We start from the raw sequence: 18,830 nt of genomic DNA, 5'->3' as shown, positions 1-18,830 counted from the left end.
GGAGAGAAGAAAACAGATTTCAGAGTGGTAGGGACATATTCTAATTTATTTGGTTTTTAAGGTTTATATGCATATTTTTACATGTGGAAAAGTCTGGAAGTATGAATGCCAAAATGTTGATTATACTGACCTCTGGATATGAGACTTAATATGATTTAAAGTTTATTTCTTCTTAAGTCTGTTTTTCTTTTCCATTCACCAAACATTTATTGAGCTAGTACTGTGACTAGCCATTGCATTTTCTAAAATGATAAAATATAATTTATGCAGTAAAAATTTGATGTTGTTTTAGGGAGGTAGTTACAATTTAGAGATATTTCCATTAAATGATTGAAATAATGTCTTGGTCATTACAGTGGTATGTTCAGTTATTCATTTATTTGCAGCACTTTATTCATGAAAAGTACAGAATAAAATGAGACGTGTAATGTGCTGAAGCAGCCCAAAATGATCCTAATAAGAGAAATTATTTTCATTCGTATGAAACATAAGCCATCTCTATCTAATGTAGTCTTTCTTCACGTGGAAAGAGAGATGTTGATTGCATGGTCTACACTGCTTTGTATTTAAATCAGAACTAAGGTTCTCATAGGTTCATTGTGAAAAGAATGGGTTTTTAATGGTGAGTAGCCACAGTTGCATATTTTTCATTTCTTAATTTCAGGCAACTACAAGAACAGCAACGACAAAAGGAGCTGGAGCGGGAAAGGCTGGAGAGAGAAAGAATGGAAAGGGAGAGATTGGAGCGGGAGAGGTTAGAAAGGGAAAGGCTGGAGAGGGAGCGACTAGAACAGGAGCAGCTGGAGAGAGAGAGACAAGAAAGGGAACGTCAGGATCGCCTGGAGCGGGAGAGACAAGAGCGGGAGAGGCTGGAGAGGCTGGACCGGGAAAGGCAAGAACGAGAGCGGCAAGAGCAGCTAGAAAGGGAGCAGCTGGAATGGGAGCGAGAGCGAAGAATGGCAAATGCCGGTAAGAAGTTGACCGATTGTTCCATGTTCCTGATGTCTGAGCTTGGATGGCAGTGGTATTTTGTGTATTCGTGTATTAGAAAGAATATTTCACATTTGAGGTGCTTGGGATTAAACAATACGATTTGAAATTAGAACAAATATGTGGCTATTGCTGCTTTAACATTTTCTTTTTTTATTTCTATTGCTTGGAGACTTAAAGAAAGCTCCAGGAAATTTTTATTCTGGCATTCTAATTCTTCGAACTCCCTATAAATTGGCTATAAAGTGTAAGTGTGTTTTTATGGGAAATTTTTATCTTAGATGAATTTGGAATATATTTCCCTTCTGAGAGTGCTTCAATTGTCTTGAATACCGTAGCATTCCAGAAATTTGTTTGATTGTATTCTGAAGTTTTTGAAGGAGGAATTAAAAACAGTAGGTTAAAAAGTATCCTCTCTAGAGCTGACTAGTAATTTAAATATATGCGAGTATTGTGAAAAATTAGTAAAAATTACTAAATCTGATGGAATTTTATTGAAAGACATAAGGGTTAAGATATGACTGAAAATTTGAGGTATTTTGACATTCATTAAAATTAACATTTATTATAGGATTTAAGAATTATTATTTTATTCCATATGGCCTATATCTAAAGTTTCAACATGGGTCGATTAAATACTGGTTGATTGGTTTGTTGTTCGAGTTCATTCATTTGCTTTTGATTGCCTAATTGTTTTCTGGAGTTATAGCCAACAAAACAAAACTTTTCCACAAATAAACATTGAATTTGGGGGTTTCTAGCCCTTTATGATAAACTTTTTGCTAGTTTCTCTCTTTATTATTTAAAAAAAAAACAACTAAGCTTACTCTTCTTTGTGGTCTTATTCATGTAATGTTAATGTCCTTTTAGTGGACGAAATAATGAAAATTAAGACTACAATATTTTTCTTGTAAAGAATAAGCTAATCAGTTTGTCAGTCACCTTGTTAGAGTAAAAGAAAACTTGTCCTCTTTTGGATCTCAGAATGTATTTATAAGTTAAGACATTTTGGAGTGAAATTAGTTATTTGCCCATGTGCTTATTCTCTGGTACTAACTGTAGTCTACATTTGTACATTTTGTCTGAATGCTGGTTTTGTGGCTTTACTAGCTCCCTTTTTCTCTCTCCTTTTTTATCCTGTCTTTCGCCGCTGCTTTCCACCTCTGTCCAGCTCCATCCTCCGACAGCTCCCTGTATCATGCTCCACTTCCTGAGTATGCCAGTTGCCAGCCTCCTTCAGCACCTCCTCCATCATATGCTAAAGTCATCTCAGCTCCAGTGTCAGAGGCCACTCCTGATTACGCTGTAGTGACCGCTTTGCCACCCACTTCCACACCCCCTACACCACCACTTCGACACTCCGCGACACGTTTTGCAACATCTCTAGGTTCAGCCTTCCACCCTGTTCTTCCCCATTATGCTACAGCTCCTCGTCCTCTGAACAAAAACTCTCGACCTTCTTCTCCTGTGAACACACCCTCTCCTCAACCTCCAGCTACAAAGCCCTGTGCCTGGTCTACTTCCAGTTTCTCGCCCCTCCCTCCGTCTCCTCCAGTAATGATTAGCAGCCCCCCAGGCAGAGCTACTGGTCCAAGGCCTGTCCTCCCCGGTTGTGTTTCTTCTCCTGTGCCCCAGAGGCCTCCATCACCAGCGGCCCCCAGCGGGCTGCTCGACTCTGTCACGTGTCCAGTGTCTCCACCGCCTACCTCAGGGCCAGCTGCGCTGCCACCGCCTTCCCTCGCACCACTCTCACACTGTGGATCTCAAGCCTCTCCTCCTCCAAGCACCCCTGTTGCCTCAACTCCCTCATCCAAGCCTAGTGTTCTCCCTTCTCCCTCTGCAGCTGCCCCTGCCTCTGTGGAGACTCCTCTAACCTCTGTGCTGGGAGACTCCTCTGCTTCTGAGCCAGGCTTGCAGGCAGCCTCTCAGCCGGCCGAGACTCCAGCCCAGCAGGGTAAGGCTTCCGTTATTGCGACTAACAGCTAATCACTTGGAAATGTTACACATCCACAGCTTTAATTGCCTAGAAGAATGGGGAGGATGGTTTTTGAAAAAGGCGAAGGTGGGTTCTTTTCTGTTGGATTAATTGCATTTGGAGGATCAGTATGAGGGATTTCCATATTGAACTAGATTTGGATACCTTCTGCAGTGTCATAGTCAGAAGTGTTATTCAGTATTTAAGGGCTTCTGTCTGTTTCTTTTCATTTTCACTAGGAAAACATTACTTGATACATTAATCCACGCAATAAATATATTGATATAATCAAACTTGTCTTCCTTTAATTTCTGGGAAACATAGAGATTATATTTAGTGCCCAGCTGTAGTCGTTAGATCTGTCATCCAGGAGTCTCCTCTGGGACAGTTCTGATCTTGGACCCTATTTCATTTTGGCCTGTCCTGTACGTATTGGGCTTCTCATATCAGACTTCCATGGATGGGTGCCACCCTAAGCCCTGGGGAGCAGCCCAACTTTGCACAAAGGGTGGAGAGGATGGCAGGCTTGATATGTGCCCCAAAGGGTTCCATGGTCCAAAATTCCAAGAAGTAGCAGGCTGAAGGGATAGTTGGGAGAGGATAGCATCCTCTACAGCTATCCCCCCACTCCCCATGCCTGAACTTTGCTGTCACAGTGACAGGGGAGGGGGGATGTAATCTAAGAATGGATTATTTGTAAGCAGAGAAGGACCTTGTTCTATAAGTAAGTAAGAAGATATTTAACCCGCTCCCTTTTAAAATAGGATTTAGGGAGGATTACAGGAAGGAATATGGCAACAAATTTGTACTTATGAAGGAACGGTGTTCTAGTCTGGATTTGAAACATTTATTTTAAAAAAAATCTTAGTTCTTAAGGGCTCGTTATTGCTGTGTGTGTATTTTTCATGTTGACTTACTGAATTTGCTTAAAGGTTGAGTCACAGCTCTAGTAGGTGCAGTTCAGTATCATTGTGAAAGTGATTCTGGAACAAGAGAGACACAGTTAGCCTGACAGAGTCCAAAGGCCCACCTCCTGTATCCTCAGAGCTCTGATGACCCCTCATGCAGCCCATCACTATATTCTTCCAGCAATTTATGATTCCAGCTTGTGTAACTGTCCAAAGTTAGCACTTTCAAAAAACTTACCACCCAGTTTGTAAATACCATTTTATTTGTCCTAAAATACCCCTTTAAGCCTTAAGGAAGGGGGAGGACCTACAGGGTCAGTCTCCTGGTTCCTGTTCTTGTCCACTCCTTTGTGATTTTACAAGATCTGGACATTTCTCTCTTAACCCCTGTCTTCTGTACTTCAAATTCTATGTCTCCTAATTCTTTCTGTTAGTTGTTTTGAGGTTTTACTTTGTTCTAGTAGATTCCTTTACTTCAACGATTCTCAATTCTCTTTATACATTGCTTTTAAATGTGGAATATTTTTGAGATATTGAAGCCTGGGACCCACCCTTCTTTCATGTCCTCGATTCAGTCACTTTGGAAAGCAAGTAACTATATGCTTTCACTGTTGTAGAATTTATTGCCTCAACTCTTAAGGTTTACCCAGATTATTTTGGTCTGTTATTTTGAACAGCAGCACTGACTGCCATCCTATACATTCATTTGTCTTTTCAGGGATGCTGCCTCTGTCCCACATTTTATAAGCATTTATTTTATTTATTTACCAAATGCCCATGAGCAAAGAAAAAAAAAAAAACTAATTTAGATGATCTGTTGCAAAGTTCTATTAATAAAGCTCTAACAGTAAAGGGAGTAGTTATACACTTTGGCCGTAATTGTTAGTATGTTTTTAATACTGATTTGGACTTTAAATATTATGATAAATTGAACTCATTAATTTGTACTAAATGTTCAAGTTAATTTAGCATGTCATTCTGCATGCTTTTCCTCCTAAGATAGTGTCACTTAGCTCTGTTGTTGATGGTCTTAACATTTCTTTCTCTCAGGCATTGTCTTGGGACCACCTGCACCTCCACCCCCTCCTCCACTCCCGCCAGGTCCTGCCCAGGCATCAGCCGGACTTCCTCCTCCCCCAGGACCCCCTCCACCCCCTCCACTTCCGTCCTCAGGGCCCCCGCCTCCGCCTCCTCCGCCACCTCTTCCTAATCAAGTACCCCCTCCTCCCCCCCCACCTCCTGCTCCTCCCCTCCCTGCATCTGGATTTTTTTCGGGATCCATGTCTGAAGACAATCGCCCTTTAACTGGACTTGCAGCTGCAATTGCTGGAGCAAAACTTCGAAAAGTGTCACGGGTAAATGCATCTCCTAATTAATTGTATTTTTTATGTTATGTCTTATTCTGTCTCAGTATCTAAAACATCGAATTTATTGTATTCTGATTTTATGAACCCTATGTTATTAACTTCATCGACTAAAAAACATGTGAAATAACTTAAACTTAATTAAAGTTGCAAGAATCATAGTTTCTGTAACATTCACCACTTAACATTTTACCACATTTGCTTTATTATTCTTTGTGTATGTTTCCTTCTGTATAAACAGACACACACACTCTTTTTGTCTGAATTGAGAATAAATCAGACACCTTGCCCCATTTCCCTAAATACTTAGCTCTGTATTTTGTAAGAACAAGGATATTCACCTACATGACCACAGCATGATTATCAAAATCAGGAAATTCAATTGATAAGATACTATAATCTACAAATCTATGCAAGTTTCATCTATTGTCCAATAGTGTCTTTTATGGCACTTCTTTTTCTACTCCAAGATCACCTGTTATATTTTGTTGTAATGTCTCTTTACTTTTAATCTGTAATATTTCCTCAATCTCCTCTTTCATGATATTGACAATTTTGAGGACAACAGTATAATTATTTTGTAGATCATCGTTCACTTTGGTTTATCTGATATTTTCCTAAGATTTGATTCGAGTTATGCATTTTGGGGGGCAGGTTTTACATTTTTTACTACCAACGTAATATGTCCTTTTCAATGTATTACACAAGGGGACATGTGATAGCATTTTATCCCATTATTGGTGATGTTAGCTTTGATAAAAACTTCACTGATACATAAAATTACTCCATTGGTCCTTAAAGTTTAAAAAATAATATCTAGGTGTTTTTATTGAAATGAATGCTGATACATCCTTCTGTTTTGAATATAATATATTAATGAACATAGGATTGTCCCACATAGGAGTTTATTATGTATATATATTCTCATTAAGATGGAGGATGCCTCTTTCCCAAGCGGAGGGAATACCATTGGTGTGAATTCGGCCTCATCTAAAACAGATACGGGTCGTGGAAATGGACCCCTTCCATTAGGGGGCAGTGGTTTAATGGAAGAAATGAGTGCCCTGCTGGCCAGGAGGTGAGTGAGAAATTATATGGATGTGTCCAGAATTGAGAGGATTTTGTTACTTTTATTCTAAGTATAATTTAACTAGATGCAGTTCTTCCCTTTTGGCATAATTTTACACTAAGTTACCTGATGTTTTTTTAAAAATTGATTTACCTTCTTTCTAGGAGAAGAATTGCTGAAAAGGGATCAACAATAGAAACAGAACAAAAAGAGGACAAAAATGTAAGTTAATAAAAATAGTCTACTACATGGAGACTTCTCTGGCGGTCTAGTGGTTAAGACTTTGCGCTTCTACTGCAGGGCCGTGGGTTCGATCCCTGGTTAAGGAACTAAGATCCCACATGCTGCGTGGTGCAGGCAAAAAATAAATAAGTAAAAATAAAAATAGTCTAGTACACCTGGAAATGTGAAATTCAAGTATAGCTCATTCAGGAAATTGTGTCAAAGATTAGTTTGAACTTAATTAATTTCAACTAACAGTTGTTTCTTTTTAACTCTTCAGATACTAAAAATGGTATTATTTATAAATTTTTAATGGCATTCTTACTTAGTAAAATGGGTTGAATGTGTGGAGCTGGGGGAAAAGCACTGAAATTCTCACCTTTAGAGTTTAATTCTGTACCCAAGCCTACCATTGAAGGAGTGAATGACCTTTTACTAGGTGTTTTAAATCTCTTAAAGCCTCAGTTTCCTTACATTTATAAATTTATTTATTTATTTTATTATTTATTTTTGGCTGCGTTGGGTCTTCGTTGCTGTGCGTGGGCTTTCTCTAGTTAGTTGCGGCGAACGGGGGCTACTCTTCGTTGTGGTGTGCAGGCTTCTCATTGTGGCTTCCCTTGTTGCGGAGCATGGGCTCTAGGCGCATGGGCTTCAGTAGTTGTGGCTCGCGGGCTCTAGATCGCAGGCTCAGTAGTTGTGGCACACGGGCTTAGTTGCTCCGCGGCATGTGGGATCTTCCCCAGCCAGGGCTCGAATCTCTGTCTCCTGCATTAGCAGGCGGATTCTTAACCATTACATCACCAGGGAAGTCCAGTTTCCTTGCATTTAAAATGAAGGAATTAGACTAAATCACGGTTTTCAAATGTTTCCCCTAGGAGCCCTGTGGTTATTAGCTGTGCCCCGCTCTCTAGTTCAGGAGGGCAGACTCTGCTTTATTTGTTTTATATATTAGTGTTTAACAGTATAATTGTTTTCCCTGCTGCATTTGGCCTTCTTTGATGCCATTCAAATCTCTCTCTCATATCTGGCTTAATCACATTGGTGAGCACAGCTCTCAATGAGGATGCGTGAGGAAAGGAGCCATGGGGAGCTGCAGGGGGTGGGAACAGGGGTGGAGGTGCTAGGATAAGAAAAAGGTCTAAACTAGTGTAGAAGGGAGAAAAGATTGATGAAGGGAAAAGTGGGAAATGGCAGAAAGTATGAAACACCAAATGTCTACAACAGGTTTCTAGAAGATGTGGTATTATTAATATGTATTTCTGTATATTTAGGAAGATTCAGAGCCTGTAAGTTCTAAGGCCTCTTCAACAAGTACACCTGGTAAGTTCGAGATATATTTTAATCTTTATGAACTTTCTGTAAGTATCAACACTCCTCAATTAAAAATTCCACATTTCCCCATGTTTGGGTAAAGTGACTGCTTAGTCACTAAAACGTTCAAGTTCTTTGTTCACACTTGAGAGCACTGACTTTTTCCTCTGCCTTTTGTGACCCCAGAAGCAGCTGTTAATTTCTTTCCGATATTGGGAGATCTATTAAAATCCAAAGTTTTTTTCTGATGACTCTTTCTCTGAAAATCATGATTTTTGCACATTCTGTGTATATTATTGTTAATGACTTGAAGTTATTCACTTAAACAAGGAAAACTATGTTATCCATATGAAAGGGAAATATTTTTAGTCATCGATTCTTAAAGGTAAGGATTATGTGAGCATGTAGCTAGCATTGAAGTCTATCTCAAAACATTCTCCCATTGAATCGTCATTTTAGCCATTTATTTGCATAATATTGATAATCAAGGAAATAAAGCTTCTAATTTGTAAGGTTGAAAAAATTTTAAACAACAAGGATTTACTATATAGCACAGGGAACTATATTGTAATAATCTATAATGGAAAAGAATATATGTGTGTATATAGCCGAGTCACTTTGCTGTACACCTGAAACCAACACAATATTATAAGTCAACTATATACTTCAATTAAAAAAATAATAGAAATAAATCTCCTTAAAACTTTTGGGAAAGTTCTTGAATTCAGTAAAATTTCTGACATTGAGAAGTCTTGGGCATAGAATATATTACTTAGAATATTAACAAAATACATTTCACTGGAGGTACTTAATGATGACTATATCCATATTTAGAATATGAGCTTGTTACAGTGTACATGTCATTTCTTCATATTTGACTAAAGGCTAAGCATTAGACTGTCGATTCATCTCCTTACCTTATTTGGAATGAAGTGACATAAGTAAATTTGATGAGTTTGATGAATTAATATTTAGAATGAGCCATAAGAATCCATTATAGGAAATTGTCTGTAACCACTCATTCTCATTATTGAATAGTGACTCTTCAGCGGTCTGATTGCTGTATTATAATTTATATTGTGACTGTGAATAAGTTTTCCTCTGAATAGGACTCAAATCAGTTTATGTTATCTTCATTAAAAATTCAAAGCCAAAATCAAAATGCATGCTGTTATTAAAACCATAGATGTTTTAGAATTCAACTATAATTTGGGGTCACAGAAACTTTTAGAATTTGAAAAGAGCTATGGACCCTCTCCCAGGGAGGGAAAAATCATATTTTTATACAAAATTTGTCACCATTGCAAAATATTCGTGAATTCCCTGGGGGTTATCTGTGGACTCCAGTTAAGAACTCCTTATCTAATATATATCCCCTTATTTAAAATATGAAAACTGAAGCATGGATTTTGCATGTGTTTTTGTGTGTATGTTTGCATATGTGTGCCGTGTTTATAAAATTAAGGTTCATTCAGAAGGTCTGGAGGCTTCTTTTTTTTTCACTTGTTTCAGTCAAAAAAAATTTTTTTTCCCCCTAATTGCCACGTGTCAGACACTTGACAGGCCAAAAAGAAGCGAAAGATAAAGTCACCCTAAGCGCAAGAAATCCATGGTTCAGCTGGGATGATGAGATACACACAAGTGAAAAGTTCATCTTTTGCAACCACATGTTGAATTATTAGATAATGTGTCAAAGAGAGAGGAGATTGTATAGTTTGGAGTCACCTGGGTCATCTTTGTAGGAAAAAAATGACATTTTACCCTGCCTTAAAGAGTATTTATTTACCTTAGCTGAAAGTAGAGGAAGGGGTGCTGTTTCAGGAAGTGGGTACGTCACGGGCAAAGATGGGAGTTGGAGCTGGAAGAGACTAGGAAATATCAGGTAGACTTGCCTGACTAGGATGGAAGGTTCTTTTTGAGGCGTATTGGGGGAGAAAGTTTGGAAAAGCAAGTTAGAAGTAAAATGTTGAAAGCCTTTTATGAAAAGATCAGGAGTTTAGACTTCATCCTGCAAAGAATTGAGTTGACAATCAACTGAAACTGTTCTAGGAACGTTAAAATTGCAGTTGTGAGCAGAGTGATGTAGAAATCAGGGAGGACCAAGATAGGGAAACTGGTGCCAGTAAGGATTTGGTGTGTTTCCAAAGACCCAAAGAAGGCAACCCAGCCTCTGTCCTTCCTCCTGAAACCGACCTGGAGCCCCCTCGGAGAGAACACGGCCTCACTGTGTGCAGAGCCACACTGAACTGCTCTTCTGCAAAACCACATGCGCTCTCTGAAGATGAAAGGATAGTTCTGGTTTGGCTGATTGAGAAAGGACGTCAGCCAACTGTTAAATGGTAGCAATTGCTACGTCTTATCTTGTTGGAATTATTTCTTCATCTCTTTGCCTGCCTCTTCTTTAGTGACAGTGTCCTAATGGCTATTCTCTGCCTGTCCAGTTGTCCTTCAGGATTTCCCTCTTTTCCCCTCCTCTGGCAGATGTCTCTTGGATGTGTTTCTGGTTCTGTCTGTTGTGGACCTCCTCATCTGATTATCTGATGTCCCCTGGCTCACTCTGTGGTGGTCAGTTAGAATACAGATGAAGGAGTAACCATTGATTGATTGACAGGGAGTAAAGCAAGATGAAAGGTGACTTTGTTACTTTGTTTCACACCTAGGTGACTGAATGCAACAAAGAAATCCAGAACAAAAGCAGTGTTTCAGAGTTTGAGTTGAGAGTTTAAGTTTCGTTTTGCATATGTGCAGTTTGAAAAGAGGACAAGCTACGTCAGTAAGAATGTGCATAGGCCAGTTGAGGGGCTACCTTGGAACTCAGACCAGTTTTTTTAGCTAAAACTCTGTGCAACTTGTATGTAGACTTGATTCTCATGCGGCCCAGATTCATCCTTCCATGACAAGCTTCCACTCCAGATTTTACCCAGTCATCCAGTGAGGCCAGTGATGGCATCAGCGAGGCAGCCCAGATTAGAAAAACAGTTCAAGGCACAATCAACTAAAAGCTCAGAGGGAACTTTATTTAACTGGAGTTGTCTGCTAAGTCCCAAGAATTGGATTGGTTGTTTGACAATCAAGGAGGTACAATACAGTCGGATGATTCTGAAATATATTTTGAGTTTGAATTTTTTCCCAAGAGGGCTGTTTGAATTTAGATTAACTATTGAAGTACATGAACACATTAAAGATTCTTTTTATTCGTTTTACCATTGACACTAAAAATAGTTTAAAAGTATAGTTAATACTGTCCCATTCTTATAAATTTAAACTATCCTTATTAATTTAAAATAATTTTCACAATTCCATTCTAATTAATTAAAATTGTCTTACCCTTAATCTTATTATCCTATCTTTATTAGAGAAACTTCTTACCATCTGGTGTTTAAAATCATTGTATTTTAGATTTAACAATCTAAGTTCTTCTTAGGGAAACTTGTCATACTTGCTTATTAATTTCTTCTCATTTTGGGGTCTGAAATGGCACAAATTAGAATCCTAACTCTGGGAGCATGTAGGATATTTAATAACTTACATTCTTTTATTTTTAAAGAACCGACAAGAAAACCTTGGGAAAGAGCAAGTACAATGAATGGCAGCAAGTCACCTGTTATTTCCAGGTATCAATTTTTTTCCTAAGTTTTATTTTAGAATTGTACCTGAAAAGAAATCTGCATTTTTATTGTAAAAAATATTCGAATGGTAGATCTGAAATTGTACAAAGGAGCAAATAAAACATCTATAATCCTACTGCTGTTGGACGACCACTAAGCCCCACTGTATTTTTATTAGTAATTGTCTAAGCTCTGCCCTATGCTTATTATTGTCACCCAGGTTGTCTGAAATTTTAAGATAGCTTTATTCCTCCCAATTTTTTTATTTTGAAAAAATTCAGAACTGCAGAAAAGTTGAAAGAATAAGTATAGCAAACGTCCGTGTACCCATCACTTAGATTCACCAGTTATTAACATTTTGCCAGCATTGGCTTGAGCTCATATCTACACATCCACACTTTCTTCTCTCTGAATAGGTGGAAGGCAGTTTGCAAATCTGTGCTGCTTCAGCCTGAATACTTTAGCATTTTTATTAAGAAACAGGACATTCTCCTGTATAACCTCAATACCATTATCCCTGTCAATAAACAACATTGAACTTTTGAAAGAAACTTATGTTTTAAACTGAAAGGCAGCTGGAGAGAAAAAGCTACAGTGTTTAAGAGAGAGTAAAATAAAACCTAAAATTTTGAATTTATAAAGTAGAAAGATTTATTTTTCAGTTGAAACTTCTGATTATAATCGAGTTAGAAAAGATAATGCTCAGAAACAAGACTGGTTAATTCGTGTTTCTACAAGTGGCTTTGTATGCATGGTCAAGCAAATTCAGTATTTCTTAGCCAGGCATACTTTACTATCATAACTAACTTTATATCATAGGTCTTTAAACATAGGTGAAACTTTTTCTTGGTTTATGAGACAGTTTAAAGGACTCCTATTTTTTCCAGAGAAAGGTATGTATCTAGAGACTAAAAAGTGTTTTCGCCTTTTCTTTCTGAGCTATTTGTCTTATTTTTGCCTCATAAAAAGCAAACTTGAGTCTAATTATAGAAACCTAATAAAGAAAAATGCAAGAGTAGATCTTATATTGTCACAAGTCTGTTGTGTGTTAGCTTCAATCTAAGTTTGGGTTTGTTTTTTTGTGTGGTTCTTTCTGTTGGTGGGAAGATTTGGTGATGACATAGTTATTTAAGCTCCGCAAAGAAACTGGGCCTTTTTTGAATGTATGGAAGCTTTCAGTTTCAAGAAACTGGGCCTTTTTTGAATGTATAGAAGCTTTCAGTTTCTAAGTGACTGAAAGATGAATATATTTGATTTTAGGAGAAAATGGCAGAATTGCTTTTGGTGAACATGTTTTTTTCAGTAGAGTAGAAAAATTGCACATTTATGTTCTCGCGTACCTAATTGATGTGGCCTTCTAATGCATCTCCAGTAGTTGTTACAGATTTTCTTCAGTAGCACATTACGAAGCCTGGTTTATCAAGTGCATATCAGAACAGAACTGTGACGTGCCATTTGTCCTCTGTCACTACTTTCATCCCTTCCTCATTGATAGGGATTCTGTAGTGAGCTTGGCTGAAGCTAAACTTAAATTCATGGCAAAAGTCCTATCTTAGAAGGGACGTGGAAAAGCTTCTCCAGGTGGAATGTATGTGTTCCTTGATGTGGGTGGGTTCATTTAATGAAGGAAAGAATTTTATTTCAGAGATTTTTCAGACTTCTAAAGGAAGTTTAAGTAAGTGCTCTAAACATCACCATTTAAAAAATATTTTGTCAAATATGAGTTCTTATATCTAGTAGTGTATTGTAATGATGTTCTAGCTCTGGTAGATAGTTTTCCTCTCTCTTCCCAAAATAGACGTTCCGATTCTTTCCTGAGCACTCATATCCCTTTTGATAGATTTGATCCAACCACTGATATGTATGTCTTAAAATTTCACTGCAAGCAGTTTTAAACCATAAAAGATTTTTAAAATATGTTTAAAAGACTAATAACTGTATTGCTTTTCTTCCTTAAATTATGTACCCCGTTCCTTCTGAAAGCAAGTATATTGGCCATTTTTTGTTTTTATTTAAGCACACTTTATTCTTGCACAGTACTGAAAGTACCCATTTCTCTTCTGAATATCCATGTCAAAATTATGTTAGTGATAAGATGGATTAATATCCTATAATATACATGAGATATTGCATTATGCTATATTTATTAAGTGAAGATGTCAGACAGAATAAAAGCAAGAGTGTTGAAGTTAAAAATGCTCTAAATCATGACTGGAACATAACATTGGAAAGTTTGTGAATTCTTCCTGTGGTTTTTATTAAGAGCTTACAGATCTTGTATTCAAGATGGAAAAAGAGTTCTTTATGTGCCTCCTGAGAAGAGTTAATTATGTATACTTCAAGCTATAGTGATTTTTATTGTGTTTTTTATTTGAACCTGTAGTTTTATTTGTATTCACTCTAATAGAAATGTCTTTGGTTGTGTTCTGATACTTGTTGAATCTTTGTATAGGTAGATTTTACTATGTCTGCAGTCTGTAAAAGTAGCCATTGCATAATGATTTTTAAAAATTCTCTATAATTGTCAAGTAAACAGTGTCCTCACATAACTAGACTCAGTCTCCAAATAATTTTTTTTTAATTGGGAAAAACAATTATTTTAAAGTTAATGGACTCCTTTAGTTCTTCTTCTGTTTGATATAACTAAAAACCTATAAAACAGTAACATAATGAGAATTTTTAAAGTTCTATTGTATACCCCTTTAAATGGTTTTTCCCCTTCATAGACGGGATTCTTCAAGGAAAAATCAGATTGTTTTTGACAACAGGTCCTATGATTCATTACACAGGTATCATCCTGATGTGACTTTGTGATTTGAGACTTTGAAATAATATGTTATAGGGCTGAGCTTTTTCTACATGGATTGGTCATCACCACAGGGAGAGATGTAGGCAGATCGAGCCTTTCATATTTAGCTGTATTTAGAACACTTTTTAAAAAAATTCTGAGCGATTTTAATGAGAAAAATTAATAGATTAATAGTATTCATTTCCCCGCCATCGGTTTATATTTGGATTATGATAAATATAAATGATAAACATATCAGAAATACTAATATAAATGATAAACCTATCAGAAATACTAGCGTGGGAATCTAAGGCCTCATATGTCTAGAGTGTTTGTAGCTTTTGCATTTTATTTTGAAGGCCGTTCTCTTTATGAGTATAAGACAAGGCTTTAAAAATTTGAATAGAAGATCCTGTACTGTTTGTCACTGGAACACAGGACAGTACTATAGCCACAATTGTAATAATTTATTATTTGAGGAAAATCTCTATTTCCTACATACTCTGCAGTATGCTGAGTATCTTTAACAACCTAACATCCTTGAGATTATTCCTTTCCTAGGATGAGTCTTATTATACCATTTTTTAATTAAGAAAACTTAGGATATGAGCCATGTATTTCTTTCTTGATTAAAAAAATTGACAATTACTTAAAATCCTCAAGTGCTTAAGCCATATTTAGAATTAATTTGGCAGAATAGAGACTTAAACAGTTGTAGTACAGTTATTTTATAGGCAGGTATCTAGAGGCAACACTCTCATTATAAAGTAATAAAAACCTCTGAGAATCCCCCTTTTTTGTTATCAATTATGGTAAAAACCCTTATGTTAGAAATAACTGAGACATACCCATGTTATTATATACATCTATTTTTTAAAATACACATCAGGTCTACTGGGAGCATGAATTAAATAGTATATGGAGGGGGTGTCTATGGCAGTGAGTAAGGAGTTCTGTAATCAGACTCTGTGTGGCCAGGCTGTTATTAGCTACAATTATTTTCATGCCATAGATGATTAAAATATTTGGTAAGTTCATTTTGTCAGCCAGTTAAATCTGCATAAAGCGTTCATAATACAATAGTGAAACAGTTTCTCCTGCTTTTTTTGAGATGGTTTAATTGTTTTGAGCAGAAGACTTATTTAGAAAATTTGCTAGCACATAGAAAAGTAGCATTTAACAACGAGATTTTCTGTTGTAAATCTTCTCAGTTACCTTGCTGCTTTCATACGTAGTGCCCCCTGGGATAATGTTGATAAGCCTTTTTTGAGAAGTGGTGATTACGTCTTTCCTTCAGTATGAAAAGTTCCCCCCTTTAGTAAATTATCACGGTGGTGGTGGTGGTGGTGGAGGTGGAGGTGGAGGTGGAGGTGGAGGTGGAGGTGGAGGTGGATTGCATGTTAGCATGAGTTAAAGTTTTTAAAAATTGCATGTTTCCACAGTTTTCTGTCATATAACAGTAATTTTGCATTGTTTATTAAATATGGATATATTCACAACATACTGCCTGGTAAAGTAGCAGACCGTAGTTATTCACATGAATTTCGGGGATAGTCTGTAACATCTTACAAAAAAACCTGACGGAAAAACTCGAACAGACTCTTTGGCCAGCCCGGTATAAGTTTAGAAGAAAACAGTTAGCCAGTTTGTACCAGTTAAATGTGAAATGTAAAAGAAAAGCAGAATAAATAATAATTTACTTCTGGAGAGCAGGATGGACACTATGGGTAAATGAAATGCACAGTATGTCAGCCTTTATGAATATTTACTGTATAGACCAGACTCTCCAGAGCACTGTGACTTGCACACTGTGGGTCTCAATACGTCTTAATTGACTGTAGAATTAAGTAGTCTCAGCAAAGTGAAAAAGGTGTATTGTCTCAAGAGGGAAGGAAGTATGTCATATAAATCTTCTTATCCAACCCAGGGCCTAGCTCAGTGCCTCTTGAATGAGGTTTTCTGAAAGTTATTATTTTTCTTGTTCATATAAACATAGCAGCAGATATGTAATAAAATTGGTGGTCTTCCTTCACAACAATCTTTTAAGTTGTCATATGTTTGATGTTAAAGCAGATTAACTCAATATTTCATCTTCACAAACAGTGCCTATGGGTTTGAAGTATAAATATGCCTTATAACAATTACAAGTTTGAAAAAGTTATTATACCCATTGAATCTTGGTTCAAATTTCTAACATTGGTACTCTGCAAAGTTGGAAATATATGACCTGACTAATGGTTTTCATTTGCATTGATTTGTGACCCTTAAAGAGTGGCCACTTAGTATATACTAAACCTGAAAATAAAGGACCATCTAATTAAAATTCTAGATTTTCCACTTAGTATTTTCTCTCATTGCCAGAACTGGAGAGGGAGCCATGACTGATTGACTTGATAAAAATATACCTAATACTTAAGACTTATTTCTTCATGTAAAATTTTGAACAGAAGCTAAACTTCTGAAAGTGCAATAGTAATTGACCATCTGCTTCTATGTGGCATTCCCCTCCCTTTTCCTTTTAAAAAAATAAAATAAGTTTATGGAAGTAGTTAGATGACAATTCAGATGATGTCTTCATAAAAACTTCATTGGGAAATAGCCACATGAGTATACTTTTAATTTAATAATCATTTTTCCAATATCCTTATTTGTTTTGATGCTTAAAACGGAATAAAACACATACAAAGAAATCATACTCATTAAGTATTTTTCCCCCTGCATAGAATTTGTAAATTGATTTATATAGAGTGAAATATTCAAGTCTTTATAATTTCCTGTTCGTTGGTTTGCCATATATTTAGTAGATAACGTACAGTTTCAAAAGGAGAAAACATGATTGTTTTACTTGGGCTGGGACGTTGCGGCTGGCCTCCCGTCTGTCCTGATCACCATGCCACATGTTACCCAGTCACCCTCCTCATGCCCAAAGAGTGTCGTCCTCTACTGGAGAAGTCTTCTCATCTTATCACCTTTTTCTGATTTCTTTACAAATAACTGATAATACTGAGAAAAGTGAGAAATACTTTCATATGTTCTTATCAGTTCTGCAACTATTAGAACAATGAACTTTTTAACTCATGTTTTAAGAAATGTACTTTAATCTGGTGTTGGGTTGGTAAGTTTGCAATTACAAATGAACTCATTAAATATCCTAAGCGTTATTTACCTGTCCTGAAAATTTCATCTGTACAGACCAAAATCTGCACCCTCGTCACAGCCCAGTGCCAACGGAGTCCAGACGGAGGGACTGGATTATGACAGGCTGAAGCAGGTGGGCGACCAGTGGCAGCTTCCCTTTATTTGCACTTGTTCTTTTAAAAAAAATATCCCGTGTGCATATGTTTGACAGGTTGCGAACGTGTTTGAAAAGAATGTAGAGTTAAAAAAAAAAAAGAATGTAGAGTTAGATATTTTTTTACGCAAGTTAAACACTGGCATTAGTACTATGTTATTTTTTTCAAATCCTCGTGTTTTGGTTCATAAGTTTGCATAAAGCGCCAACAGTGGTGGAGGGTAGGGGCAATGGTTTAATGCTGTGTTATAAACTTTAAATGTAAGTGAATGGCGTACAATTGCTTAAAAAAAAAATGGGCTTGCACTTTTCACTTACCATTAGCCGAAATGGACCCACCAGGTCTGGTTTTGGCAAGAGTGTGAGGAAAATGGGCACTCTCACCTCACATACTTCTGCTTTCTAGGAAGCGGTTTGGGAAGACAAACCAAAAGCCTTAAAAATAAATGATTTACCTTTGAACCCGGCAATTTCACTTTGAAGAATTTATGCTAAGAAAATAGAAGTATGTAACTATACAGTGTGGAGGAGGGCTCTGCAGCTATTAAGGAACCATAACTGAGAACATTGAACAATGAATTGTGAACACTTGCCCACATTAGGTGAAACAGGCAGGTAACCAAACAGTATGAACAGTTATGTCGATTTTATAAAAAGGAAAAAGATATTGTTCGTATTTTGGATACATATGCATTATATTTAATACCTATATACACAGAAAAAAAAAATGGAAGGAGTAATAGGTGATTTTGGAACCTTGAACTATCTTATTTCTAGAAGAGGTAAATAATTTTTTTTTTTTTTAATGGTGGTGTTTAAAAGATTTGAAATGGAAGGCAGGACATCTTAGTAAAACAACTATCAGTTTTGCAGACCTGAGTACAGATGTGCCTGTAGTGAAAAATTTAGTCTTTGTCTCCTTACCCTGCACTTCAGGGTAGCCTCTGAAAATAACGGTTGTACAGATCACTGTAGCAGGCTTTTATTGACTGTCTGGCGGACTTCAGTGCTACGCATTTGCTAGGTTATTCGCACGACATCGTCTCCTAATTCTCATAGTAGTCAGATAACATAGAGTTTGTACTCAAGTTGTGCACATCTGAGGTTCAGAGAAGTTAAATTTACCCAGTCCCACAGTCAGGATCAGAACCCAGTCTAAAGACTCAGACCTACTAGAGAAATGGACTTGAGGATATGGGCAGGGGGAAGGGTAAGCTGGGACAAAGTGAGAGAGTGGCATGGACATATATACACTACCAAATGTAAAATAGATAGCTAGTGGGAAGCAGCCGCATAGCACAGG

At 37.0% G+C, this 18,830-nt stretch overlaps 1 protein-coding gene across 6 annotated transcripts in view; it reads left to right on the top strand.

Annotated features, from left to right (window-relative positions):
• Nucleotides 1-18,830, top strand: part of ENAH (ENAH actin regulator) — a 162,383-nt gene that overhangs the window by 131,170 nt on the left and 12,383 nt on the right. For 3 of the 6 annotated variants that reach the window (XM_089907224.1, XM_089907197.1, XM_089907203.1), the window contains 9 exons: nt 665-969; nt 2,162-2,944; nt 4,924-5,228; nt 6,170-6,315; nt 6,471-6,528; nt 7,800-7,848; nt 11,387-11,453; nt 14,174-14,236; nt 17,428-17,506. In XM_089907224.1, coding sequence (XP_089763350.1) covers nt 665-969; nt 2,162-2,944; nt 4,924-5,228; nt 6,170-6,315; nt 6,471-6,528; nt 7,800-7,848; nt 11,387-11,453; nt 14,174-14,236; nt 17,428-17,506 — 1,855 coding nt within the window. The remainder of the gene's footprint in view (nt 1-664; nt 970-2,161; nt 2,945-4,923; nt 5,229-6,169; nt 6,316-6,470; nt 6,529-7,799; nt 7,849-11,386; nt 11,454-14,173; nt 14,237-17,427; nt 17,507-18,830) is intronic. The other 3 variants (XM_089907213.1, XM_089907220.1, XM_089907228.1) reach the window with 1 other exon arrangement.

This window comes from Delphinapterus leucas, chromosome 1, assembly GCF_059928025.1.
Source record: "Delphinapterus leucas isolate spDelLeu-1000000601 "Yukka" chromosome 1, BTC_Dleu_Yukka2, whole genome shotgun sequence".
NCBI lineage: Eukaryota > Metazoa > Chordata > Mammalia > Artiodactyla > Monodontidae > Delphinapterus > Delphinapterus leucas.
Note: the sequence above shows the minus strand (reverse complement) of the source record. Positions and strands in the feature narration are given on the sequence as shown.